Consider the following 26,803-nt stretch of genomic DNA (forward strand, 5'->3'; position numbering starts at 1 on the left):
AAAAAGAAGAAGAAAAAGTGCTGTGCGGTGTGGTGTGGTGTGCGCGTGTGTGTAACGGTGATCCCCGAAAAGCTATGCAGCTGATGACGTTCAACTCACTGCTCATGTTCGATATCGTGTTCATCTTCTTCCTGTTTCTGGTCGGGGTTACCTGCCTGGTGTACTATCTGCCGCCCCGCGAGCTGCCACCACCACCACTGGTGCCGTCTGCAGCGAGCGATCACAACGACCACCCAACGACCACACACACCACCGCGGCAGGTGGCACAATTACCTGTGCCCACCATCAGCATCGTCGCCATCACCAGCATTTGCATCATGGTTGCATCGAACGGTGCGGGCATCGATCGCCGGTGGCCGGCGACGTCGCCGTCGCCCCAGCCGCAGGTGGTATGATGGTGCAGAGTTGTGCGGCGGCCGCCCGAAGAATCTCGGGCGAGGGCGGCACACCGGTACTGGTGCAAAATGAGCGTTCGACCACCGCCGGTTCATCGCCGTCCGGAAACCCAATGGAATCCGATTCTTTCGGCGCTTCGCAGGGGCGACGACTGGAGCGACCGCTACGGTTGGAGTGCTGCTCGGTCGCCGATCGCCAACAGGGCGGTACCAGCGTGGTACCAGCGTTTCAGACGTGTCAGTATCATGGTATCAGCTACGGACTGTCACCTATCTGCCATCAGTATCAGCACCAGCAGCACCAGCACCAGCAGCAGCAGCAACAGTGGCTAGCGAGCGAAGCGAAGGCTCACCAAACGGCCAACGGCGTTGTGCACGAAGACGAAGGGACGATCGAAGAGGTCTTGCTGCTCGACTGCTCGAGCCTCAACCAGGTGCTTGTTATGCGGCACGATAGTCTTAGCGTCAACACCGGCAACAGCCCCACCAGCAACAACAACAACAACAACAGTAACAGAAGTGACGGAAGTAGCAGCAGAATCGTGTTGCAGGAAACACCACCACCAGCGTATCACGAGCAGCGCCTGGAGTTGGGTTGCTGCAACTCCAACCAGCCGGGACAGCAGCTGCAGTTCGAGCGATTCGTGCAGATCGAAGTGGACAGCAGTAGCATTGATGGTGGTGGTGGAGTATCATCCAAGGTTGCTGCTGCTGCTGCTGCTGCTGCTGCAACGCCTTGCTGCTACGTCCGAGCGAAAGCAAGCGACATTAAGGAGTGCCACGGACCAATTTGTGACGTGTAGAGATAAAGGTATGTAAAGGTTTGCTTGAAACTTCAACCGTGCGCTACCAAACCTGTAACCCCGGTGCACATCAATTACTTCGCGTGCTGCCGTTTCGATGCAGAATAGAAACTACGATCGCCGGCGATGGGGCCGACTATTGTGGGTTCTGTTGCTGTTCGAATGTTGTCTGTTCTGTTATTTAACTAGTACGTGCTCAAGAAGAGATTTGATTTAATCCCCTTCGTTAAAGCTTCGTCTCTAGCCACGACAGAGAGACCGCGGAAGAATTCTCGCATTGCGGAGATAGATAACTCAGAACAGAAGACAGGTTGACAATTTGGCTTAGTTTGAGCAATTTTTTTAAATTGTTTACCTCAGTTCTCTGCGAGAACTTTCAACGGTAAAAAACCAATATATACACCTCAACCGATTCGGTAGGCCTTCCGGTTCTAATTGCATACATTTAGGGGCCAAACATTTCAAAATTTGGACGTTAAATAACCAGTGGAAGGAACAAGAACCTTAAACATGAGATTAAATCAATTTATGGTGCGAAAATCTACCCAAATATTATCTTTCGACATTGAAAATGTAATGGCATCTCCCTCCCCTCTTCCGTAATAGCACTATTTAACGTTTATAATGTATTTTTCAAAGATATTTAACTGAAAAGGTGTGTATGTTTTTGAGACAATTATTATGTCTAAATCATCTTTTTATCTATCTGGAAGGGACGGGGGAAGGTACAAGCGATGTACTAGGTATGTACTCGCTCCCTCCCCACCCCTCCTCCACTTTCCACATGTATTTCTGTGTCCGGCTCATTCTATGGGTTATCTTACGGCAAAATTTTGAAACGGATAACCGCTAAAATTATTTGAATCGGTTGAGGTGTATGTTTTGGTTTTTTACCCTTTCAACTGTCGTATTACGGCCGCAACGTTAAGATGGTTTGCTTAACATTTTCTGGTATGCTGCTGCTGCCAGTTGGGATTATGCTGATGATGAGGTGAGAGAGCGGACGCTCCAATACAAAGGATGATGATGATCACCATATGGTAGCAATTCAGGCGAAATTTGATTTCGCCATACGATTGGACAAAATTTTAATTAAACTGCCCTTCAGATGAAGGCACGGGAGTGGGGAACATAACCGGCCAAACCCTATCCGTCGCTCGGGGACACAATGCCACCCTTAAACGCTTCCCCTACTCCTCTCTGCATCTTACTCTTTGAGTAGACCCTCGGAATGCATCTTGGTGAACCTGACAGATTGCCACCCCCCCATAACCGCACCCCCACCCCCCTCGCAATCAACATACTACCATCCGTCATGGCCCTAGCAGCAGCAGCAGCAGCAGCGGGAGCAATGGTCTGTCTCGAGAGTCATCGAGAGGGAGGGGAAGTGGTGCAAGTGATGGAAGCTGCTGTCATCACCGGGCCCGGAGGACCTGCAAATGGAATGCGGAGAATGTGCTCATTCGAGCAATCTACCGGGCCACCTACGTCCCACTGCCGCGTGTGTCAGTATTACGAAACGAGCAGCAGCTGGCGAGTGGTAAAAAGCAGCCGTTTTTCCGCATTTTCCGGCTCTTGACGTCAACCGGGGTCAGCCGCCCGTCCTTGCGCTCCCCAAGGAAGCAACCAAGCAGTTTTGTTAGGGCCAGAAGTCAGAGTCGGATGGGGCTCGAAGGCTTTGTTTCGAAACCGAGTGTGATCGGTCACCTCGAGTGCTCACGGATGCGGACAAATTGCCCGGCCAAATCCTCGGCTTCGGACTTCTCCGGGGGAGGCAGCAACACATCAACCGTGGAGCAGCACGGCGTGCCACGCGTCACCCGGCGACAGAGTGATTAATTTCCATACAAAATGGTGTACGTTACCCAAAACACCCCCGCCGGGGTTTTCCCCCACCCCGGGGGTGCATCCGGGCGTCCTCCCCGAACACTCTCGCAACCGGAAACGTCCTTGTACAGGTCCTTTCGCCAAGAACGACTTCGACTGCTTCTCGTTGCTCTCTTAGGGTAGAGGAATAGTTTTTGAAATGATAAATGCTTCAACAGCAGGGCAAACCGTTTTCGGGGGTGGGCTCTGGCCATTTTGTGTTTAAGGTAATGTGCTGTGGTGTGGCGTGGCGTGCCCATACAGTGACCGGCATAAGTAAAACGCCCAGCTCTAGTTTGTTTAAATGAGTAATATTTTTAATTACTATAATATTTATTGTAAAGTGACTACTAAGAATACCATTTATTGTAAAGTGGAATTTGTTTAAATGAGAAAAGGGAAAAAAATGATTTTGTGGGTATTTGTTCAAATGGGTGATGGTCGATCACAGGTGGGACAAAAATAAAAGCCCACTTTAAAATAAATATTATTCTAACTACTAATAGAACCCTTAGGTTACTATAGCTTTTTAAGCGTTTTGTTTACATCTGTTTTGAAGTTTTATATCAAAAGTTTGTCATTGAACTAATCACGGTCAAAGCGAGTGAATCTGAAAGAGGAATGTTAAACCTCTTAGAAAAACAAACATAATACTTGCATTTGGCAATAGAAAATGGCGAATTTACAATTTACGAATATCTTAAAAAAAACTGAAGATGGACTTTATGCTCATACTTATGACGGTCTTCCGGCTGGTGTGTGTGTGTCTGCCATGATGATGTGTTGTGTCTTTCGTATCGCGAAGCACGAGAATGTGAAAGTGGCAGAATTGCCTCGATTAGTCGATTAACCAGACCATATCACTCTATCACACTTCTCAATCTTTCTCTCTCTCCTCTCTTCTCTCTCTCTCTCTCTCTTTCTCTCTCTATCTCTTTCTTTCGCCTTGTCGCTACCTTCCTTTGTACGTCACGAACATGTTTTACGCTCGGTCTGGGGAGGGGTGCGCCATTAATTATCACGATTGTCCGCGATAACGGGCGGTGTGTGTGTGTGTGTGTGTGTGTGTGTGTGTCGGATGGCATGTACTGCCATGGTTGGTGGGCCATCAGGCTATAACAGGCCGCTTGGCAAAAGCAGCTGCAGCAGGACTGTGAATGAATGTGACCAAAACTAATTAGATCCAAATGCCCGTGACAGGCGCGCAGCACCAGCAACAGCAGCATCCTCCAGCAGGCCCCTGGGTTCGGCTTTCTTGGGGCCATTAATTCGCCAAACCAGCAGTATTGCCCTTTTTGTTACTTATGCTCTCGCTCTCTCTCTCTGTCTATCGATCTATGCTAAGTTTCCTTGGAGAACGAACCGGTGGTGGCGAACCAAAGCAAAACAAAAAAAAAATGGCCCTCCAAATCCCGGCTGACATGATCGTATTCTTTGTGGCCAAGTGTCGACTTGGGCTTGGGGCTCCGGCGAACGATGCGTTGGTGTTGATGCTGATGCTGATGGAAACCTCCCCAACATTCAACCGGAGCGGCTTAACTCCGGAAGTCCCTGCGGGGGTAGCAATGATGTAGCAACCGCCTACATTTCCGGCGTGTCTTGGATTGCTTTAAATATTTTCCGTTTTCATCTACCGGTCGATTGCCGAAAAACCCCCCTATCGGTCCCAGATTTGTCTCTACATAAATTCCTGGTCCTACAACATCCTATCGTGGGGTTATCGTGCACCGAAGTACAAGCAGCGAGCAGCTGCAGCAGCAGCAGCAGCAGCCAATAACACAACCCTCCAACACCAACCACTGGCCTCAGGGGCTGAGAGTGAGTTGAGCTTGGTTAGCTGGATTATTACACCCCAGGCCCAGCAAAGTCACCCCCCCCCCTCGCCCTCGGTTCTGTAGAATAGGTTCCCAAGACACAACCGAACGCGGCCGAGATCGGGCACACAGGGGGGCACTGGGTGGCGTCGGTTTGAGGTGGTGGTGGTGGTGGTGGCGTTTTGCAAGTCTTAATTAAAACTATTTTATGTAGCCACTCCACCAAACCACCCTCACGCTGGTGGCTCTTCGCTTTCGTTTCAAGCGTTTGTCCACTACCTACTCGTTCTACACATAATACCCCCCCCCCCCCCCCCCTTTCCACCCTCTCTACACTGGCATATAAACCCGTTTCGAATCGTAGAGGGTAGATGGTGTAGGGGTGGCGATGGGGGTGGAGGGGGTGGAGGGGGAGGTGGTAAACGAGATCGAGCCATACGGTACGGTGAAACAATTATTCAGTGACAACCGGCTCCCTCTCCCTCTCTCCCTCTCTCTCTCTCTCTCTCCCTTAGCATCCCAATCCAACCGTGCGCCCCTCCTCCTTTTGCCACCCACCCTTTTTGTACTTCCGCATCCGCTTCTGGACATCCCAGCATATAATAGTCGCCCACGCTGCTGCCATTTCAATTATCGTTCTCCCCACCCAGAGGCTCCACGGGTCTACTAGTGGGACTGTGCGGGTGGTCGTCGGAGGGCTGTTTAAGTGAAAACCACACCCAGGGGCCTGGGGGGGGGGGGTGTGATGGGCAAAATAGTTTTTCACTTGGGGTTTACGCGCGAGCTGAGTTCGGGTTTCGTTTCGTAATAGAATTCGTATTCACAGCCCCGGGGGGAGGGGGGGATGGATGGCTGGGATGGGCCGGAAAGCAGAAAGCTCTGGCTGCTCCCAGAGCACTCGGCCCACGGGAAAGCTCTTTGGCTTTGGCTATAATCCATCGCGTCACCAAGTGACCGATTGGCACGCAGTGACGGTATACAGCACACTCTCCAATTTATCCAAACAATTTTTTGTTTTTGTTGTTTTGTCTTTTCTTTTTGGTAATTACCCCAGACACTTTAGCCTTATTCCGTGCCAAAAAAATGTCACACCGCGCACCGGTGTAATTACGCCGCATGGCAAACTCGCTTCCACTTATGGCGCTATACTTGACGTTTTGGTTTTTGGTTTGATTTTCGTTTTCCAGCATATTAAAAGAACGGAACCCCGCTCGTCCGTGTTTCTATTTTTAAGCGTAGAAGAAAATAAAAATCTTTCCACGGTGATAGTGTTATTGTTATTATTATTATTATTATTATTATTATTATTATTATTATTATTATTATTATTATTATTATTATTATTATTATTATTATTATTATTATTATTATTATTATTATTATTATTATTATTATTATTATTATTATTATTATTATTATTATTATCATTATTATTATTATTATTATTATTAAAAACGTATACTTAACTCCCCTTTGAAATTGATTGGACTCATCGGACCAACGCCATGATCTACTGGCTTCGTCGAAAAGGAGTTTCCTCCTCAGTTGGCAAGCGTTTGTAGAGTTTGTTTCCTTTCATGCGTTTTACTACCACCATTAGGTATTCGTAGGTGTTCCGAGTCAGTATTAAAGCACGCAAAGCACAAATATCTTCTAGGAGATCTAGGAGAGTCGTCGACAGCAACCTTAGCATTTGGAGCACTCTCCACGAGTCGTAAGCAAATTCGGATAAGAAAGATCCTACGTCCTGAGAACGTGTTCAAGAACGAAGAGGAAATTTATCGAGACAGGTATCTGACGATATGATACCAAAGCTCTCAATGCCCAACCGTATTCCCACCACCATTCCCAGCCTCACATCCTATCGCATCCTCTCACCGGGTACCTCCCGGGAGTGCACTAGCCAGTGCTCCGTATTTTGGTGCCTCGACCCGACCGAGCTGCTGCTGGAGCTGCTTGGAGCGCATGCAGGAACATTTTAATGCTTCTACCGCAACCTGAGGCTTTTGTGGGCTGTGGTGGTGTTAGGCGTGCTTGTGGTGAACGCTCGTGCTCGTTTGCATGAGGGTGGCAGTGATGATGATACACGCGATTATATGCTATTCCAACCTCTCCGCGCTCTCCCTCTCTCTCTTTCTTTCTTGCTGCTGCGATGCTGCTCTTCAATAAAGTCGGCTAGAATAAATCGGAATCCGATTTGCAAAAACCAATGCGCAAAAGGAGAAGGTTATCTACTCGTCGCCCTGGCTTCACCACAGAAATGTCGAAGAAAGAGAGAGAGAGAGAAAGAGGTGCACGAGAGGAAGGTGCTGGGGTGGGTCTACGGTTGCTAGTCTAGCCCAGATTTTTCTTCACCACATCGTTCCTCATTAAATAAAGACTAAGGGCGCGGTTTCGACCCTTGAAGAAGCGAGGAAGGAGGGGGGGGGGGGGCGGTAGGTTTTGCTGGATTAACGATTCAACAGTAGTCTGTTCTCGCGGACTGCCGTTATGTTGAGTTCAGCCATTCTGTTCCTTGCCGCAAAACATATCAACACCCAATTGGATTTGCCATTAGCTTGACTGGAGTGTGAGCAGGAGCTCCGGTTCTAGTATTAATTCGACATTAATCAACAAACGGTGGCAGCCTGGGCCGGCGTATGCTATTCGTGCAGCTGCCAATGTGCGTGTATGTGTGTGTGTGCACTTTTCTATGGAAATTTAATTATAAAGAAAATAAATAAGCGGTAAATTTGCTATTTACTAAATTATTTTTCAATTAGCAGTAAATTTAAACATTTCTCCATTTACTGACTGTTTTCCTTTGTTCTTCTTGTTCTTTTTTTGGTCTATTCTTCTAGAATGCATACTCGACATTCGCTGTTGTTGCAGTACCCAGTCTCATCGTCTTCGTTATTGTCATCCGAGCAGAGAAGAGAGCCGCAAATCATTCCCGATTCTTACCACCACCGTTACTAACAATCCATCGTCGTCACCCCCCACCCCCCCTTAGCCAGTCAGCAAACAGCGCAGCAGCAATAGCGGTACATTCCGGAGTGATCGCCAGTGTAGTCGCGTTTGGTGTTTGAATCGCTTACAATGCTGGCATTGCGAGGTTAGGTAAACAAGCAAACGAACCAGCGAACCACAGCGTGTGCAACGGGCGGAAGATGTTATCAAAAATCATCGCTAGCGCCAATCCGAATCGAACGAAAATGCCAGAAACAAAGCCGGTAGCAATCCGGGGCCTAAGCAGCGAGAAGGAGAAGTCCACGAACGAGGGCGGCGAGCAGACAATGGTGCAATTGGCACCGGCAGCAGCAGCAGCAGCAGCAACAACAACTACACCAACAATAGCGCCACCAACATACGGTGCCTACACGAACAATACTTTACCGCGGGGGCCTTATCTTCAGTATAAGTATAACAGCAACATTTGTAGTGTTCCGTGCAACCAGGACAATAACGAACACCAACTACTACCGCACCAGAACCAACAGCACCAACAGCAGCTGCAACCGGAACATCACCTGCAGCAGGTAGCAGCAACATCAAACTATCATCATCCGATACGAGAGCAGCAGCAACAGCAGCAGCAGCAGCAGCATCAGCAACAACATCATCATCATTTTCATCAGCTTCTGCAACACCAGCAACAGTATCATCAAAAGCATCAAACAAAACAACAGCAGCAACAACAGCAGCAGCAACCGCGTCAGCCGTTGCGTAGCAGCGACGTGCTGGAGATGATTGCAGGCTCTGAGATGGACACGACTGCCGGGACTCTCCCTACCACAACGTACCACACTCATCGCAAGTACCAGCAGCAACAGCAGCAGCACCACCACTACCACCACCATCAACAACAACACAGGCGGCCACTACTGGTGCCAATCGACGATGGGAACGAACGGAACGAGAACAATCCTACTCATTCTCGTAAGCACCAACACCAACACCTGCAACAGCATTACACCCAGCAGCAGCAGCAGCAAGAACAACGTTATCAACCAGCATGGCCAGTAGTGAGTGAGAGCGACAGATGTGCCAGTGATACAACCACAGTTATCAACACCTGCCAGCAGCATGGTGGTGACGCGCAATCGTCGCACCAATCGCGCGGAATGATGGAACAGCAGCAGCAGCAGCAACAGCAACAGCAACAGCAGCAACAGCAGCAAACCAGTGATATGGTCGGCCCGGACCGCATGCTTCGACCATCGAACGATCGACTCGCTTTTCATCTACCAAACCAACGATCAACAATACCCTCGCACCACTATCAACCAGCACTCCGGTCCGGTGCTTACACCCAGCCGCAACAACAATCAGCAACACCGATGACCGCTAATGGGAGTGCCGTGTCGCTCCGGAACGTGGTGTCACTGAGGCGACCAAACCAGACGGAGGGCTGGGCCCTGCTCTGCCAGTCGGTGCAAGCGCTCCAGGATCTCTTCCTTGGTGGTGAGTAGATAAAGCACCTCACTATTCGTCCTACTGCTACTCCTGCGCCCCGCCATTCCTCTCCCTCCTCCACCTCCCCATCCTATTTGTTCTTCTAGCGATCTCGTTTTTTTTGCTTTGGAGCAAGCCCTTGAACGCCTCAAATTGAATTGTTTTGCTTTTTATCTGCTGCAAAATGTAAATTATGTTGCTCTTTGCTACGCGCGCGCGTGTGTGTGTGTGTGTGTGTGTGTGTGTGTGTGTTGCGACAGTTGAATTGCCAAGCTAACGATTTGTACTCGTTTGGCATAACCTCAGCAACAACAATTGGCTCCATCATTACACCGCGCCTCGATTATTTCCCTTCTTACCATTGGCTACGTTTCCGGCTCGAATCCGGTTGTTCGCTTTTTTCTGAAGCACCAGGCGTCTCCATCGGGTACCTAGCGTCTCCATCAGATACCTGGCGCCTCCATCGGTTCCCCTAAGATATGAATCGTTTTAGCAGCTGAGCATTTCGTAAAGCATTTTGTAAACAAAGAGAAGAACCGTATACCAAGTAACAAAACAAATGCCGCTGAAAATCAATCGAACCGATGGAGAACAAAAAACCGCTGGTTTGATTAACCGTTGTGCATATTTATTTCGACTTTTGTTTTGCCCGCTTCCTGCTTTGCTCTCCCTATTGAATTGAACTCTTTTTCGACAAATTCTTCTGATATCATTATCAGTAATGAAGCGTAGATTGAGCGAAAGGCACTCTGGGCTTGCTACTGGTGGTGGTGCCAACAACTGTCACTGCATGGTAGCTAATTAATTAATTCCATCAACTTGGCGTCGAAGGCACATCCGGACGGGATATCGGACGTTTTGCGGCGGCGCTACGCTGCACCGACTTGCTCGTGCCCATTAGCCCCCCGAAAGCAACAGTTTTTCTGCCACCGGGGTCAGGTGTTTGTCGCCCTCTCGGTCTTCCTTTCACCGTCGCCTTCGATCACCGTGACAGCAATTAATTACGAAATTCCGAACGGCTAGTTAGAGTTATCAAACTAAGAAAATTGGCAGGCGACAATCGAACCATTTTCCCCCTTTGCGAAAGCGAGTGTTGCTATCAGCCGTCGGTGGAAGTGTGGTTATCCACCACCTCTGCATGCCCTTTTCATTTTACACCCAAAACAATAATGTAGTCGAACGGATGTATATTATACTTTCTCGTACCTGTTACCTTTTTTTCCAGATGCACCATCGATCGCGAAGGTGCGACCACTAATCACGCCCACGAGTCTGCAGCTCAGCTCACGGGGTCGTGTCGTCTTCAACATCTTCCCAGCGTGCACGGTACCAGCGTCGTCTAGCGCGACAGGCAGCGTGGCAGAGGACCTACTGCAATACCTTTCGCCAGAGTATCACAACTCACGCAGCAAACACCTGCAGTTCAATGAATCCGACATAGAGAAGGTGAGTAAAAGCAGCGTGTACGGTTTTTCTTTTTTACGTTCAATTTAATTTACAGCTGCGAATCTGATTCGAATCGTTCGATCAATCGACATCAGATCAATTGCCGGTTGTCTCATTGTCACCGTTGCGCCGACATGCCGGCGGACCCTTTGGACCCTTCGTTGTGGCCTTCGGGCTGCTAGGATAGACGAGCCCAACTCCAGCGAAAAAAAAAACCAATACACTTGATAAACAGTGCGGATTGCACCACCAATAAATTTGTCATCTTACGGAAGGGCGAGAGCGAGCGCGTTCCCTTTATCCTCGTCGTGGCCAGTGCTGCTAGAGGGTTATTGTAGTCGTATCCAAGCGGGGCCTTGTCCTGTTAGACACTCCCGTTTGAACGATGCTTCGTAGTTCGCAGACAATCGGTGTAAAGGGCGATGATTGAAAGGGCGAGCGACGGCGTGGGTTGACAAACCGTTCACCACACTCCATTTACACACATACACACACACACACACACACACACACACACACACACACACACACACACACACACACACACACACACACATTCGAAGGTGCACATACACACAACCCATCTTGTTGTGTAGGCTTCGGGTGCTGCTTCAACAGAATCAATCATTACACCATCATCTCTCACCCCTGTTTAATCCGCCACCAACACCTCCAACACGTTGTAACTACAAAAAACATAGCGTATCAAGGACGATCTATTCCCGCGGGAACGGTCGCCCACCCGGGGTAGCAAAACACATAAAACGCATTTCACACGAACCACCAGTACCAGCGCACCGTTCGGAGACTCTCTATACCGTTCGCTCGCGAATCAAAAGAAGTACGTGTTTTGAAGCAAGCAAGTCCTGTTCGTGTAACGACGAATCTGCTCCTCTGGCGGCCGTGAGCACCGGTGCGCCATGCCCATGGAGGGGACGGATCGGTCGGCCGTGAGGGATAAACCTATTCGATTATTGCGATAGCAAACGCCTTTGTCACACCTACTGCTATCCATCTACTGTCTCCGCCCACTATCGCCCAACACCCCGAAAGCAGAATTGTTTTGAGATTGATTCAACTCCTCCCATCCCACCCCTCTCCGGGTTCGCCCCCACAAGCCTGCATGATCTCGGTCGCTCGGCTCCATCACTTGCCGGTGCTCGATGTGACCGCAAGGTAAAAGAATAAGGCAAAAGGTGAAAGGCACATCCTGGCTATTTGTACCAGACGACGTGTCCGCATGGAAGGAGACTCTCTTGCTTATATCGCCGGATAGTTGCCGATGGGCTTGGTGCTGGTGTGCTGGAGAGCAATAAAACGAATGAGTCCTTTCGCCCACACAGCGGTCAGCGGATTCGGACCGTCGGATTTTTTTTCCCACTTTATCGAATACTGTTGCTCGTTTTTGCTCTGTTTGCGGTATCCTATCCTATGGTTATCCTCGGCATCGTTTCTCCCTTCCTCCTTCCATCCATCATTTGATCCTTTCATCCATCGATCCAAAGCACTGGCAAAATCCATGGCATGGCCGGAGATTAAAGTGGCTGATATAAAGTGTCGTCTCTAAACTTCTAACGGCACATTATGCTAACGGAATCCCTATGAACATTCAGCGAACATACATTGCGTTCTTCGTTGAACTTTTCTTTGGTGAAAAACGCTTAAATAAAGCATGTTTAGCTTTTTACTGCATTGCTCTGCATGTTTAAACATGTCCTGAAAATATGAAAACAAAAAGTCATGGCACCAATTCAATCAATCGGCGGCTGAGTCGGTTGCATTATCCTCATCATCGAATGAATGATCCGAGTAGTAGCAATATTCTGCGATATGGATTTAAGCGTCAATCAAAAATCCAAGATGTTTTTATCTCCATATTGCCTCCACCCAATTTATCCGCGCTCCTTGTGCACGGCCATCTCCACTACGGAATCGTTTGTCAGATTGGGTTTTCGATTCAGGCCGTTCGCTTAATTCTCGGCCTTGCCTTTATGACGTATAATTCGACAAGCGAGATGGAGTAGATGATTGATATTCAATTAAAAAGGCTCAAACCCTCAGTTCTATCTGCTGCTGGCCATTTACCAAACCACGGCATGATTGACACTAACCAACGCAATTTGCAAATGTTGTCCAATTTACATTATCCCACATTAAACGGCAGATTTCTGTAGCGGTCTCGAATGTGGTTGGCTTTAGTAGGGCAATAGAATCCCTGTTCAATTTCTTTCGCATGTGACGGCGACATTCAGCAGAGTTTCGACGATGATAAGGTTGATAGCAGACGAGTACAATGTATTGTAACATTGGATTTAATATAGTATAGAGAAACAAACTTCTACTGCTGCAAATTTTTACTGTTCTTTCTTCTCTCTCCCTATCTCTCTTTTTTCTATTTCTTGCTTTCGTCCTCCTCCCGTCCTTTTATATCTATTCACAGATGTGGATTTACTCACTCGGCATCACCCTGCAGCGGACAATATCGTCCTTCGCCGTCAATCACCTGGCAAACGGTGATGGAACAGAACTCGATGGGAACGATGGAACAACGACCCAGTGTGATATACGGGCAGGGTCTCCGGGTGCTACGGACAGCGGAGATGAGCTGACACCCCTCGACCATGTCGTGCTAGCCATGTGCGAGGCGAACCTGTACCAGCGTGCAAGCCTGATGTTTTTGCTCGATGTAAGGCCCGATTTTTATTTAAAAACATAATATTTTTAAATAGTTTAGTATTTTTTTAACACATATGAGAACGGCAATACTCCTCATCCTTATTTAACTCTCAATGAGATCCTTATGCAAGGAGTCGTGAACGCACAGTTGTGTCATGCATATTAGTACATGATTGCTGCCCGGTCACTCTTCCACACGAAACACTTACCCTAAGGACGATACCGATGACACTCTATGGTATGAAGAAGGTGGATGTCTGTCAGGTTGGAGCGGACTGTGTGGCCCAGTGGCAATTAACACGCTTGACAAATACATTTAACTTTTGTGAATGATTGAAGCGCTAGACTCCTGACCAATGTGGCAATGGCAAACAGCAGGCCCCAGCAGTCACAGCCAGCTTTTGCTTCTAAGCAGACGTTCCAGTGGAAATACCATTTATCATTCGAAATGTACGCCACAGCACAGTTTGAAATATCACAGGAAATGAATCATTGAATTCAGTGACCAGTGTACCTCGAGATAGAGAACGAGAGAGAGGGAGAGAAAGAGAGAGAGAGAGGAAGAAAGAGAGAGAGAGAAAGAGAGAGAGAGAGAGAGAGAGAGAGAGAGAGAGAGAGAGAGAGAGAAAGAGAATAAAACGACACAGACTGTGAATGTATGGTTTAGCTTGATCGAACTGCTTCCATTTTAGCTAGCAGGTCAAATTATAACAAAAAAGGACAAAACATGCCACGCTGTTCGTGTGTATCATGCGATAGCGATTCAAGCGTATGCTATTATGCCACTTGTTGAGACTAGCAAGGTGCTTAAGTAAAACGATAAAGCGACAGAAAGAGAAAGAGAAAAGTAGAGAGAGAGATATATATATAGAAAGAGAGACAGAGTTAGAGAGGGTGAGTAAACATTATTGCGCAGAAAAAGCCACTGTCAAGCGGTTGGAAGCAATTTCCAGAGCCCCATCTTCGTCAGCGGCGACTAGGCAGCTGCCACATTTTCACAGCAAATTTGACAGCTATTACCCCACAACTCTATGCCACTGCCCAGTCTATGCCATCCACAGTCTCGCGTTTAAGATACTTCCCATCCACGACCGGGTACCATTCGTTCTAGTGATTAATGAGAAAAATATGCAAATCACAACGCCACGCAGCACTAGCAGCGGTGGCCTGTTGTTCTGCTGTTCTCCTTGGTCAACTATTTATCATTGTCTCCGAGTTTTCCGGCTAATCATGAAACATTCATCCGTAATCTAAAGGGCTTCTCCAAACACCAAAACCCTCCCCTAACAGCTGTGGACGGAGCCGGTTAATCGTAGGACGAAATTAAAAAATGTCAAGTAGAGCATTGCGAAGGCTGAATGTAGCAAATAGTTCGCCAGACCTCTTTAAATCGGGGCTGCCCTCAGCAGGAGTAGTAACTGTCTTGTTTGTTGTGAATAAGGTTTCATATAGCTTGTTACAATTTACTTACGTATATGTACCTTACCATTCCTAATGGTTGTTGACACTTGTTTTGTTTTTTTTTGCGCTGATCATGACTTCAGCTGGTAACAATACCGGCAGAAGTTTTTCCGGGAAGAATCTGGTCACGTTTGCTCATTGCTCATTGCTCATTGTGGACAATATTCATTGCTTCTTCTATTTCTTCAAACTATCAAAAATCTATTGAATGAAAAGATAGTGCTGAGAGCAGGCACAGTACAGGCTAGGAGCGTAAATGCAACATAGGAGAAAGCTATAGCTGCCCGGATATCTCTTTCGGATAATCTAGTCATGACTGGAAAGAGCTCTTTTTCGAGCCATTTGTTCCACACGTTGATCAAAAATACGGTGTGTTGATGTAATTTGGTTGTTATTTCATATAATCTTATATTATGTTTAACAAAAAATGCAGCCGTAGCCGTTCGTAGTCGTTGATTTTTGTATACGACTAGTTGAAAAATCCTGGCTTTCTAATACATAGGGTCCTGCGCCAAAATACATCTAAATCTGCAGCTAGCTGAAGTATGCCATGCCATGCAGTTGCGCCAGTTTATGCGGATAAACTCTTTGCGATGGTAAACTCTGAGTTACTCGCAAACTCCGGTTGCAACGCACCGTACACATCGCCTTGTGCTTCCTGAAGTGCTACCCTTATTTTACCTTCGTCTAACTGCTCATAATCAGCCGCATCACCAACTGAGACATAACCACTCATCTCGAGTGCGGCCGCATTGAAAGAACAGGCACTTTTGTTGACGCATGGTGTCAACCGGGGATACACCAGCACTCGAACCGTGCCTGCTGCCGGTTTTGTTGGCTCCGTCCATGTAAAAAATAGATTATAAGGCATTTGTCGCCGTGCCAGCAGATTGACCAGCTCATGTAAACCACGACAAACGGGCTCCAGGTCACGCTGAGCATTGTACAACTCGTAACAATAGCCCTGCACCGGCGAATCGTCCGTCAGGCGAGTCAATCGATCATCGTTACCAACCGGAATCAGAGGCTGTATGGAGGAAGACATGAATTCCAAAGAGACAGTCCGAGAAAGAGAGAGAAAGAGAGAAAGAGATAGATAGAGAGAGAGAGAGAGAAAGAGAAAGAGAGCGCGAGAGAAAGAGAGAGAGAAAGAGAGAGAGAAAGTAAACTTACCGCACGCTGTACATAGAGCTCGTGATCAACACGCACTAGATGTAGATGCTGGTGATTCACGGAGGCAAGCGCCCCGGGACTGTTGTAACTAAGTCGGTACCGTCGATCGGGAAGCCGGTACAATAGTTCCAAAGCCATCCGTATGGCACCTGGTGTTAGCCGCTGAGGACAGCACTTGTGCCGTTCCGGTACGACCAGCGAGTGATAAATTGACAGAGGACTATTGTTGATAAGCAACGTCACCGGAACACGACGTAGAAGTTCACAATGTCCTATGTCCTCTGACGCTGGCTGCAGCTCGAGCAGTACCTCATCGTTGTGGACTTTAGTGAAATTAAATATGGACTCATCGAAGGGGGCATCCAGGGATATCTGTTGTGGCTGGCGACGTTGTGTCAGGCGGTCACGATTCAGCTGGAGAACGAGATCAACATTGATATGATGACTGAGATCGCCCGCATAGAGTCAGTGAGCAAGGGTTGGCCACCAAAATTACTTGTAGCAAGAATTGAAAATGTCCTGGAACAATGCGCTGTTTTTCTATATTCAGCCTGTACCGAAACCCGATACCTGCCGCGTGTCGTTCCGTCCAGGCACTCTCCAGTCGTTGTTGTAGCTCTGGCTCAGGCATGAGGACGGCATCCTGCAGCTGATAGCAACAATCACCCATGGAGCTCATGATCGGCTGGTTCATAACACATATTCAGATTATCTGCACTAGATCTGCAAAAAAAAAACATTACACCCAATATAAACCTGCATGTCGCATCTTTTTTTCTCTAACTTTTCCACATCAGATCATATCGGATTACTGCAAAAACCATAATCTACACAAACCCTTCTCGCATATGTTAATCGATCTTTTCCGCGAAGTGGTTTCGAATGCAAAGCATCACTCAACTGAGACAGCCGCTGCCGCAATCACTAACAATCCACGACCGCAACAAGAATACACGATCAAGCGTTCAATTGAATCAATCGAGGAACCAAAGTAAGTAAGACCTCAATGGTTGGTGCAGTTGCTGGCTCATCACAAATATTTGTCATCTCTTTTTTCTGATTTGTAGAAGTGATACAGACTCGGGTAGGTCGTCTGACCACGGAGAGCCTCTAGAGGTCCACCGCAGGAAGGAATCTTTGAATGATAGGCCTTACGGGCCGATCATCCAAACAGATGATGATGACCGTGTAGAAACGAGCAAAACGAATGTTGACTCACTGGCCAGCAGTGGCAGTCTGAAGGTAAAGAGACTGCTACATACTCAGACAACGACAATGGTACAGATCTGTGGCTCTAACGAGCAGCAACAGCGGTTCTCCTCACTGCCTCGATCAACTGATCGGGAGTACGAGCTGGCCAGCTCGGAGACGGCGGCTCAGCGGAACTACAACACCATCGGATATGTGAAGAGCGGGCGAGCTAACCGGACAGGCGCCGGCGATGGAACCAGTGTCATCGTTCGACGGCGTCAGAACGCAGAGTTGACAGTAGCGGCCCGAAGGCGCAATGATCTGCGCCGCAATACCATCGATGTCACGACGGTCGAGGTAAAGATGGCTGAAGTAGCGACAGCCAAACAGCGGGCCCAAACACAGCAGGACGACCAGCGGCAAATACAGCCTTTGCTACCATCTCATTCAATCGCTCAGCTACCGAGCCTATTACCTTCGACACCGATCGGTGTTCCGCTCGCCAAAGCCGCATACAATGCAACCTCCATGCCCAGTACGTTTGCAGAGTTCCAAACGAACCATGAAACGGCTCTCAACTCATGTAGGTTATTCTCCATTTGCAGATATTGGTGCACCGTTAGTTGTACCGATTGTCACGCAGACCATTGAACACGGCGTATTGCAGGATGAGCAGGCCCACATGGCACGCATCGAGGAAGAAGCACTCGCTGCCTCTTCGCAAGGACCAGAGTTTATCCGCAACTCTAGTTCACAGCCGAAATCACTCGATATCACCGATGCTAAAGTAAGTGTTCCAGTAGGCTAGGAGGTGAATGATAGCAAGCATTTCCATGAAACTCACCCAATGCATTGAATACTTTGCGCCTCTACAGACACAGCACCGTCGCATCGTCACAATCCTCCTGCTAAACGGTACCAAAGTGAATATTACCTGTAATCCAACCACCACCCTTGCGAACCACATCTTTGACGCTATCCTTCGACTGGAGCATCTAGCCGAAAACTTCTTCCTGGGCCTGTGCGCCCTCATAGGAGGCGATTTTGTCTTTCTGCCACCCGATTTGAAGATCTACAAGGTATGGGTTACACTTAGCAGCCTTCCGGTTTCAAGGGGACCTTACAAATAACCAATATGACGCTTTCTGGTCTTCCAAAACAGGTGGCCCCACAGATTTGGGTCAACACTTCGAAGAAAGCAAGTTCGCTGGAATTGGATAATGTAGTTTTTATGTTGTATATCCGGATCAAGTTCTTCCTACCCACGCTACGAGGTGTCAGGTACGCTAACGTTTTTTGACTGGGACTGGAAAGTTGAATATAAATTGATGCTTTCACTTTTTTTTTTCTTACACACAGTTGTATCGAGTCTCGCCATCTGTTGTATCTTCAGCTACGTAAGAGTATTCTTGAACGGCAAATCCTGTGCACCGAAGACGATCTAATAGCTCTCGGTGGTCTGGCGCTACAGGCTGAAGTAGGCAACTTTCGGGAAAATGTATGTGACCATTTGAAAGGAGAAAAATACATTGTTGATAGCTCCTTATCTTATTTTTTTACAGATGAAATACTCAGAATATTTCACCATCTCACACTACTTGCCGGAGGAGGTGTACCGAAAGAAGAAGGAACTGGCACGTTACTTGCGCAACTCACATTACTGCAAGCGCGGGTTACATCAACGCGAGGCCGAACATAACTTCATCCGCTACGTGCAGGAGCTGAAAGAATACGGATTGCATCTGTACAGTGCATCCTGGGCCACCAGTGATGGGCTCACTCTAGATGTATATGTTACCATCTCGCTCGCTGGCGTCGCTATTTTTGAGCGCAACTTACGCTATCAACCGCGTACCACCACGGACCATCAGCAGCAAGAGTGCCGGAATGGCAAGAACAGCTTCCTGCGCCACCTTTATGCCTTTTTCGATTGGCTCGAGATTGAAAATATCTGCTTCTCGAAGCACGCATTCTGCGTAGTCGTGCGACGGAGCGAATCGCTCGGCTCCAAAAGTGAGAAGAACTTGCTGAAATATAAGCTGCGCATGGATGGCCGCAAGTGAGTGCGAGCTCTAATCATTAACGACCTCCCGGTTTCGTTAGTTAAAATTATACACAATCTCTCCATTTTTATTGTTTTAGAAGTTTCTTCGCATTCAACCTTGCATCAGAGCATCACAAATTCTACATGAAGCTTCGCAACTCCTTCATCTCGATCAAGACCCTATCGAACGAACTAAATGTGCCGATTGAGTCCATCTCAACATGCAGCAAGCATGACGACCGGTCGCCAGAATATCCCAATGGCACTAAGAAGCAGGTAGTGTACGAGCTCAGCTGCGATGAAGGTGGCGTGCCTGGAGCTACATCAGCCACACTGCAATCTGGACTTGATGTGAAAAACATCGAGAAGATCGATAAACCGTTTAAAACGACCGGTTTGCGGGTGCGCAATCTTAAGAAGTCAATGCTAAATGACAATCGGTTAGCACGTTTACGTCAGCGCTTTTTACTCAAGCGATCCAAATCGACCATCGAAGCTGGCTGTAGCAAGGTTATCACTAAAACCAGTAGCAATTCGGCTCTCAATGTCACGGTTGAGATTACGAATCAGCAGAACCAGAATAAGGAGAACGAGAACCCATTTCTGGGACGAGCAGGAAGTGGCGGATCCGGCGGTAGTGTGGACATTGGAGAAGAAAACCTAAAGGAAGCAACGACACTGCAACCGAATTCACAATACGCCTACAGTATGGGCGAAATTGCGAGCGAATCGTCACCGGCATCGCACCATAGCATCAACCGGAACAAGGTGAAAATGGGTACAAAGGTATTCTCAGCGCCATTCCTCAATAAATCGTTCGACAACCTGTGTTTCCCGGAAACACCACACGGGGCACAGGTGGCCATACCTTTGGCCGCTTCCCTCTCCTACCAAAGCTTGGTCAGCCGGCGTGCTAGTAAGGACAACGACGACAACGAATACGATGAACACGAGGCGATGCATAAGCAACAGCGTTTGAACAACGGATTGCTGGTAGGGCTAGCGCCGGCATCAGGGTTACCAAATCGTGCACTTATTGAAAGTAACGTGGATGATGTGATATCCGTCAAAAGCAGCATGGGATCGGTTTACTTTACGGAGAAAATCGACGATCAGTCATTGCGGGACACTGCTAATAGCACACAGAACACACTATCACCAAAGGCATGCGTTATTCGTAAGTATATTTGTCTCAACTCCTATGACCATTAATAACCAACACTTCCTCCGCGTCTCCCTCTAGAATCGAGCATTTGCAGTGATAGCTGTCAGTTCGAGCTGCCGATGGTGGACGAAACAGTGTCAGACACGTTGCTAGAGAAGTTCAATAACATTAGCAATTGCAGCAGCGACACGGGCAACGATCGCATTCTCGTTACCGTGCTGGTAATCAAAGATGCTGTAGTCGATGAAGGTGACCAGCTGTCAACGACCGCCCTTCGCCGTCCATTCGTCTCGCACTGTCAGGAATCAGTGGCCACTCCCCAGCAACATAACACTGTTTCTATTCCAATGATGTCGACCAGGCTTAAAGTATTTGCGAACAATCGGTTTCCATATGCGACAGCGCGTATGGAGCCAAGTACAACAAAATACACACTCGGGATCAGTATCGTGCAGGGAAACGATAATAACGTGTACGTCAAGGACCTCGTACCGAACGGACCAGGCGCACGGAGTGGCATACGGCTAGGTGATCAGGTATGTGTGGCCAGCCTCAATCTTCCTGGGCACGTTACTAATATTACACGAATCTTTCTTACTGTAGATCATCGCGGTGGATGGAAAATCTTTGCTCAATCGCCCATATGCCGAATCGCTGAGCATCCTGCAGCACACCGGCCGTACAGTGGAGCTTGTACTCTCGCAGATATTCATACGGCAAGCGACCCAGCTACGACCAACAGTTACGAAATCGAACAGCCTATACATAAAGGATAACAATCGTTCGCCTAATACCACCGCCAAGCCCACCACCGGTGGTCAATCGGATCTACACTCCAGAACAACAAATTTACTAACATCAGCAACTTCAGCACCACCAAAGTACAGTGCGAGCTGTCTCGATGAGATCGATCATCATTTTCACAACATCCGCAAGTACTGCGAGCAACAAGGCATGAAAGATGACCAACTCGATGCACATGATCCGAGCAGTGGTGTGCGCTATGCCAAAACCGTAGTGGACATTCTGCGCAATCGTAATCGGCTGGGCTTAATGAGCGAGTGTCAGAAATCGCTGAAACTGCCGGTCGGTCTCAGTCCCTCGAAAAGCATGCCTGATTTGCCGAAGGTAAATTTCAGACATCGGCCTGATTACAACCACCATTGCTTGATCTGACATTATTGCTTGATCTGACCGTTGCTTGATCTGACATTATTCTCATTGCAGCTACTGCATACTAGCAACAAACCGAACCATCCGACCAATCCTACAAGGGAAAAACTAACTGGCTTGCTGCCAACAAAAACTCTTCCGAGCGGTGATGGAACTGGTCGTTTGTTGGGTACATCGACTGGACGCAAATACACCGGACCAATCCGATACCCGGTTACACCGGCCAAAGACACCTTCAAAACGGCTGGGCGTGCTCAGCTATCCCTCTCAAACGCCTCTGAGGACGAGCAAGTGTTCATCTAATGCCGTATCGGTGCGTGCCGTGCCGTTATATAGAAATTAGAATGTTCACGTGTGCATCAATATCCTTACAACTGCATGATTGTACGTTTGCGTTTTCGTAACATATATGTTTTTTTTTTGTAGAAATATTGCATACCATGGGTATGCGCGTTTACATGTAAACATGTATCTAGGCTAAAATACGACCTAAACATACGAAAAGTAAAACATGAAAAAAAAATCATAGGAAAAAGTGTGATCCATTTTTCAATCAAAAAGATATAGTGGAAAGAGGCGTTGTTTCTGTGAAAAGTTCCATTTACAAATAGATTTAAGCTATTCAGGGCCAACAGATAAGCATAACTACACGCATGTACCGACGCACGAACGTAGCAAAAGTACACATTTTTTTAGACGATTAATTAGCTTGATTAATTCATTAGCCACATTAGAGCAGTGCGCGTGTGTGCCTACTTGTGTTTATATGTTAATAGTGTTTCCTACCATTCGCGGTATTGTATGTTTGCAATAGTTACTTTCTCATACGCTCATAGTAGACTCATCAACACTGAAACTACCTCCCTGTAACGCTTCCAGCAAGGAAGCCAAAAGGATATCAACGGATATCAATCTGAAAGAAAAACTTACTTGATAAATGAATGCCAACAATCCTGTTGTGGTTAATTCAATACTGTTATCTCGTTCTATTTCGGCGGTTCCGTTTGTCTCTCTGCTCTTCTCCTCTTCCTTTTTATATGTTCATGTATGTATTTATATTTATGTGTATTAATGACTTATTAGACTTGAATGTTTTGTAATCATTTACAGTTTTTGACTTATTTGTAACACATTTCGCTCATCTACCGCCAAATAATACAGAACCTCATCTGCCAAAATATTTGTTATTATGGGACAGTGATACCCATTACGATAGGGATTAAAACTCACCTCAGCCTCATTCTTTGCCAGCATGTACACTGTTGTGCCTTAATTTGATGCGGGGTACTCGTGTCGCTAATTTAATTAGCCAGGCTGTAATACAGCATACCCCCAACGGCTCCTATTACACAAGCAAGCAATAGCAAGAAAGGCAGAAAATAGGAGGAGAGGGGCTTCCATGTTCAAAGACATCTCAAATCGAATTTCATACGACGGAACGGAACAGAAGTTTTCAACTAGGTGAACGAATTGGGTCGAAGAGAGCTGCTCTGTGCAACCAAACCTATACAGTACTTCGAGTGCCGGCCATAGGACTACCACTGTTAATATGGATTTCCTGAAAAGTATTACCTCGATCATTTCTAATTGTAATAGCCCATGTAGCGTAGCGCTTGCAGCTCCGCAGACACGTGTTGTTTCGTATATCCTGCTTTTGGCCTTCGCTTGTTATTGCTTATTTGCTTCGGTGGTACTGTTTTTAAGTGCTTATGTGTTGGTGTATTTATGTTTTCTGTGCCTTGTTACAATTGGCTCCATGCTCCTCTTGCTTTCCTCTGGCAGGTGTACTGCCACCGCTGCCGAAGCTACCAAAATTGAAACGCATCCGCCAGTGGAATGGCAACTCATTGATGAACCTGAGCCAATTCCACCATCTATCGGCAGCCTTTCGCATGGGACCATCAAACACAAGAGCCGAAAGCACCGCAACAGTGACGGTAACCGGTCGGCCAGATCCTGTGGCGATCGATCGACAACCTAGCACTACTGCAAGCTCTCGGCACCAATTCCCATCAGTGTCTACAGTACCACCGCATTGCCATCGAAGGCACACCTCTGATATTTCCAGCATTTCCGCAACGGTTGCTGATCGCCCCGCTATGGATTTGGTCGGGTACGGGAGCCGCCGGGACAACTATGGTCTGTATGCGCTCAAGTGTGATCGATCAACGGCCAAACGGGGCATACTATTACATCTGTCACGAAAAATTACCCAAGTGGTGGCGGGAGGCGCTCACGACTTCGTTGCTTCTACTACCGAAAGCGGAGCGATGGTTCACGAAAAGTACTCCCCATGCAAGCGGGGTATGCCATCTGATGAACCAACGATAAAGGCACCGCCAAGACGTCGCAAACGAGCACCGCCGAAAATGACGCTCAACAGTGGTTGCACGATGGAAGAAATCACGAGTGTATCGGGCAGTTTGCAGAAAAACAATAGCGCACTGTTCCGAATCGTCGAACGGGAATCGACTAAAGCGGCCGCACTGCGTTCCGGTGGCGGGCTGGGGGTGCAGCGGATCCACTTAACCTCCACGGCTATGGCATCCCAGGATGAAACATCACTGAACCGCCAATGGAAAGCACAGTCGGCTGACAATCTACTAACAGTAGGGCAGCGGGAGAGCGACGTAAAGGAACTTCATTGTAAGCGCCATGCTCGATTTCCGTCAACATCCAACCTTCCACGCCCATTGCCAACTAAACCCCAGCAATCAAATCCCAGCATCGAGCTGCAACCTTCTCCGGCTGTGCTGCACTTTCGACTTCAACGTGCCACCGACTTTTCCATCGAAAACAACTCGGAAGAAATTGAGGTCCGGTTTCGACGAAACCCGGAGCATTTCGAAGAGCCATCTGCAGCGGCGGTAGAATTGATTAAAGGAAAACAACGACAGGAACGGCCCCCTCTACCCTCCCGGGTAGAGCAGTTGCGCCGTAATGCCGTCTCCGCGAGTACTTGCATAACGACGACAAACGATGAGAAAGACTCAATTGCTGCCAATCGTTTGCTATCCGACTTATCCTATGGCGATCGATACAAGTGCAGGCACCCTTCCGTGCCTTTGGCCGTTGTGCTGAAGCAATCGCTCGACAATGAATTTAAACGACAATCTCAAAGCAACGTGCCATTCGAGAGTCCCGCTGCAGCGGACAATCCGCGGATTCTGAGTAATAATTTGGCCAACAGAGCGTGGCCGACAAATAGCTCTGAGGGCAGTCTAGACATATTTCGACGGCCGGCATGTGATTTCCAAGAGTTTGATACACTATTCCAATGCTCTGGTGATACAGTAATGACGGAAACCACCACTGATTCCGAGATGAGCGAAATTGGAGCAAAACAGAGAAGCCACCAGCATTCGGTACCGACAAGGCATCAGCAACAGTCGATGCGCTTCTCGTCCTCTTCCTTTTCGTGCGGAAGTGCCGATGGTCCTGTTACTACAGCACCAGCGGTACCGCCAACAGCTCTCCCATCAACAACATCACCCATCGCACAGAGTGCGGAATCAGCGACAGTAAAGATCCCGGAGAACCTATCGCCCTACGGAAGCTTCCGTAGCACTATTCAGATACAGGACTACAGCAGCAAGCATCAACTGCAACGAGTACGCTATCTATCTTCTCCCTCGCCAAACCGTAACAGTTTACAGATATCGGAGCATCTTTTGGATTCCAGCAACCAGCAACAGCGTGAGATAATGAACAGCGGCTCAGGTGGCACCGCTGCAATGATTCGCTCCCCCATCATCGATCGAGCATCTCTGACTTCCGCTGAGCGGCACGCTCTCGCAGAATACCACGTCCACACCCAACACATCGCTTACCAGTACGACGAGCGAGAGGGCAACTACCATGGTGACACCGACGACGAAGAACGACGAAAAGTAAACAGAAATGTAATGTTTCCTTTGAGTGTTATTGATGTTGCCAGTACTTGCAATCGAACGTATCCGGTCGATAGTGTTTTACCTACCCACTGCGCTGCCAACATTCACATCAAACAGATCGATAACCACCACCATGTACCGGTAGAAACTAGACACAGGTGTTTTGAATAGAAAGGTGGCGTCAAAGACGCTTTGACAAGCCATAATACTAATTTTTTGACAGTAGGGCCGATCAACAAAGTAGCGTGCGTTTTAAGAAAAAGAAGACACGGACAAGTTTAATGATTTTAGCAGGCAAAATATCTGCTTTCACTCATTTTGGAATGTTTAAATACTTGATTTCTCTATTTAGGATCAAACGAGCGACCTCGTTGTGTTTTACAGTGAGTGAGTACCCTATTCCCAAAATGTATGCAACCTGATCTCTTAATGCTTAAGAGACCCAAAATTGATCTGCCAGCGGGTCTCTTAAGCTGTAAGAGACCCGGCTGCATACCTATCTGCAATGGGGTAGGGTCCAGAAACGTTCAGGCAATGGCGCAGTTGCCGCTCGTGCTGCACTTTTGAACGCTCATATTCGATCTCGTGTTTGACAAGCCGAAATGTCGTACGCAACTGCCGAAAGTGACGCAGCTGCCGCAAGTGCTGCAACCGGTTTGCCGAATCCTTTAGCTAGCTCTGGTTCTGGGACAGGTGGCAAGAACTACAGCTCGATATCACCGATACCATTTTAAAACACTAGAAAGAACATTGGGAATTCTTGTATAAACTTTAACTTTCGTGCCACTTTTCGTGAACTTTTACATTCGTAATACCACGGAAAAGCGAAAATAGCTTCGAAAATAGCGTCCCCGATGTAAACATAAACATTGAACGTGACTGTTACATTCTTAACTTTTTTTTAAAAAATCCGATTGAGGTGTTGTTCTATGTGAAGCCAACTCTCTATTTAAAACACCTTGGTCAAATCCATACATGTTGGTTTTGCTACAATTGCGCTACGTATAGAAACTGCGACGCTTGCGATCTCACCTCGATTGCGACATGGGAATATCAAATAAATTATTATTGAAATTTCTGTTCGTTTACCAGTTATTTATGATTTTGTGCAACAGAAGAAAGTAGAACCACTTACTAACACTATTATTCAACAGGGAACTTATGTCGATTTTGAATAATACAGTGATTTGAAGTTCCAGCGCTGTTAAAAGCCGTGGCCACACGGGGCGAAAATTTGCGCGCAAATTTGCACATTAATGCCAAAATGT

The 26,803-nt window shown here is 47.6% G+C and overlaps 3 protein-coding genes across 5 annotated transcripts; 2 read left to right on the forward strand and 1 right to left on the reverse strand.

The window, feature by feature from the left end:
* LOC125959438 (uncharacterized) lies at positions 1-7,869 on the forward strand. Its single transcript, XM_049692265.1, has 3 exons — positions 1-614; positions 948-1,207; positions 7,720-7,869. The coding sequence occupies exons 1-2, from the start codon at positions 75-77 to the stop codon at positions 1,197-1,199; spliced, it is 792 nt and encodes a 263-aa protein (XP_049548222.1). The 5' UTR covers positions 1-74; the 3' UTR covers positions 1,200-1,207; positions 7,720-7,869.
* On the forward strand, positions 7,868-22,088 carry LOC125959449 (uncharacterized). Its single transcript, XM_049692276.1, has 14 exons — positions 7,868-9,322; positions 10,539-10,759; positions 13,200-13,445; positions 16,867-17,060; positions 17,137-17,795; positions 17,866-18,047; positions 18,136-18,339; positions 18,423-18,541; positions 18,620-18,758; positions 18,823-19,319; positions 19,403-20,481; positions 20,548-21,005; positions 21,073-21,597; positions 21,697-22,088. Exons 1-14 carry the CDS (start codon positions 8,074-8,076, stop codon positions 21,943-21,945), a joined length of 6,021 nt encoding a protein of 2,006 aa, XP_049548233.1. The 5' UTR covers positions 7,868-8,073; the 3' UTR covers positions 21,946-22,088.
* Positions 15,274-26,578, reverse strand: LOC125955566 (GDP-D-glucose phosphorylase 1). Of its 3 annotated transcripts, XM_049686713.1 has the most exons (5): positions 25,622-26,578; positions 25,473-25,495; positions 16,566-16,792; positions 16,070-16,483; positions 15,274-15,923 (listed from the first exon to the last, which is right to left on the reverse strand). In XM_049686713.1, the coding sequence occupies exons 3-5, from the start codon at positions 16,761-16,763 to the stop codon at positions 15,468-15,470; spliced, it is 1,068 nt and encodes a 355-aa protein (XP_049542670.1). In that variant the 5' UTR covers positions 16,764-16,792; positions 25,473-25,495; positions 25,622-26,578; the 3' UTR covers positions 15,274-15,467. The 3 variants fall into 3 exon arrangements, with proteins under 3 accessions (XP_049542670.1, XP_049542677.1, XP_049542662.1); XM_049686720.1 differs by lacking the exon at positions 25,473-25,495; XM_049686705.1 differs by having other exon boundaries at positions 25,473-26,578.
* Between the last annotated feature and the right edge of the window lie 225 nt (positions 26,579-26,803).

Source organism: Anopheles darlingi, chromosome X (genome assembly GCF_943734745.1).
Source record: "Anopheles darlingi chromosome X, idAnoDarlMG_H_01, whole genome shotgun sequence".
Lineage (NCBI taxonomy): Eukaryota > Metazoa > Arthropoda > Insecta > Diptera > Culicidae > Anopheles > Anopheles darlingi.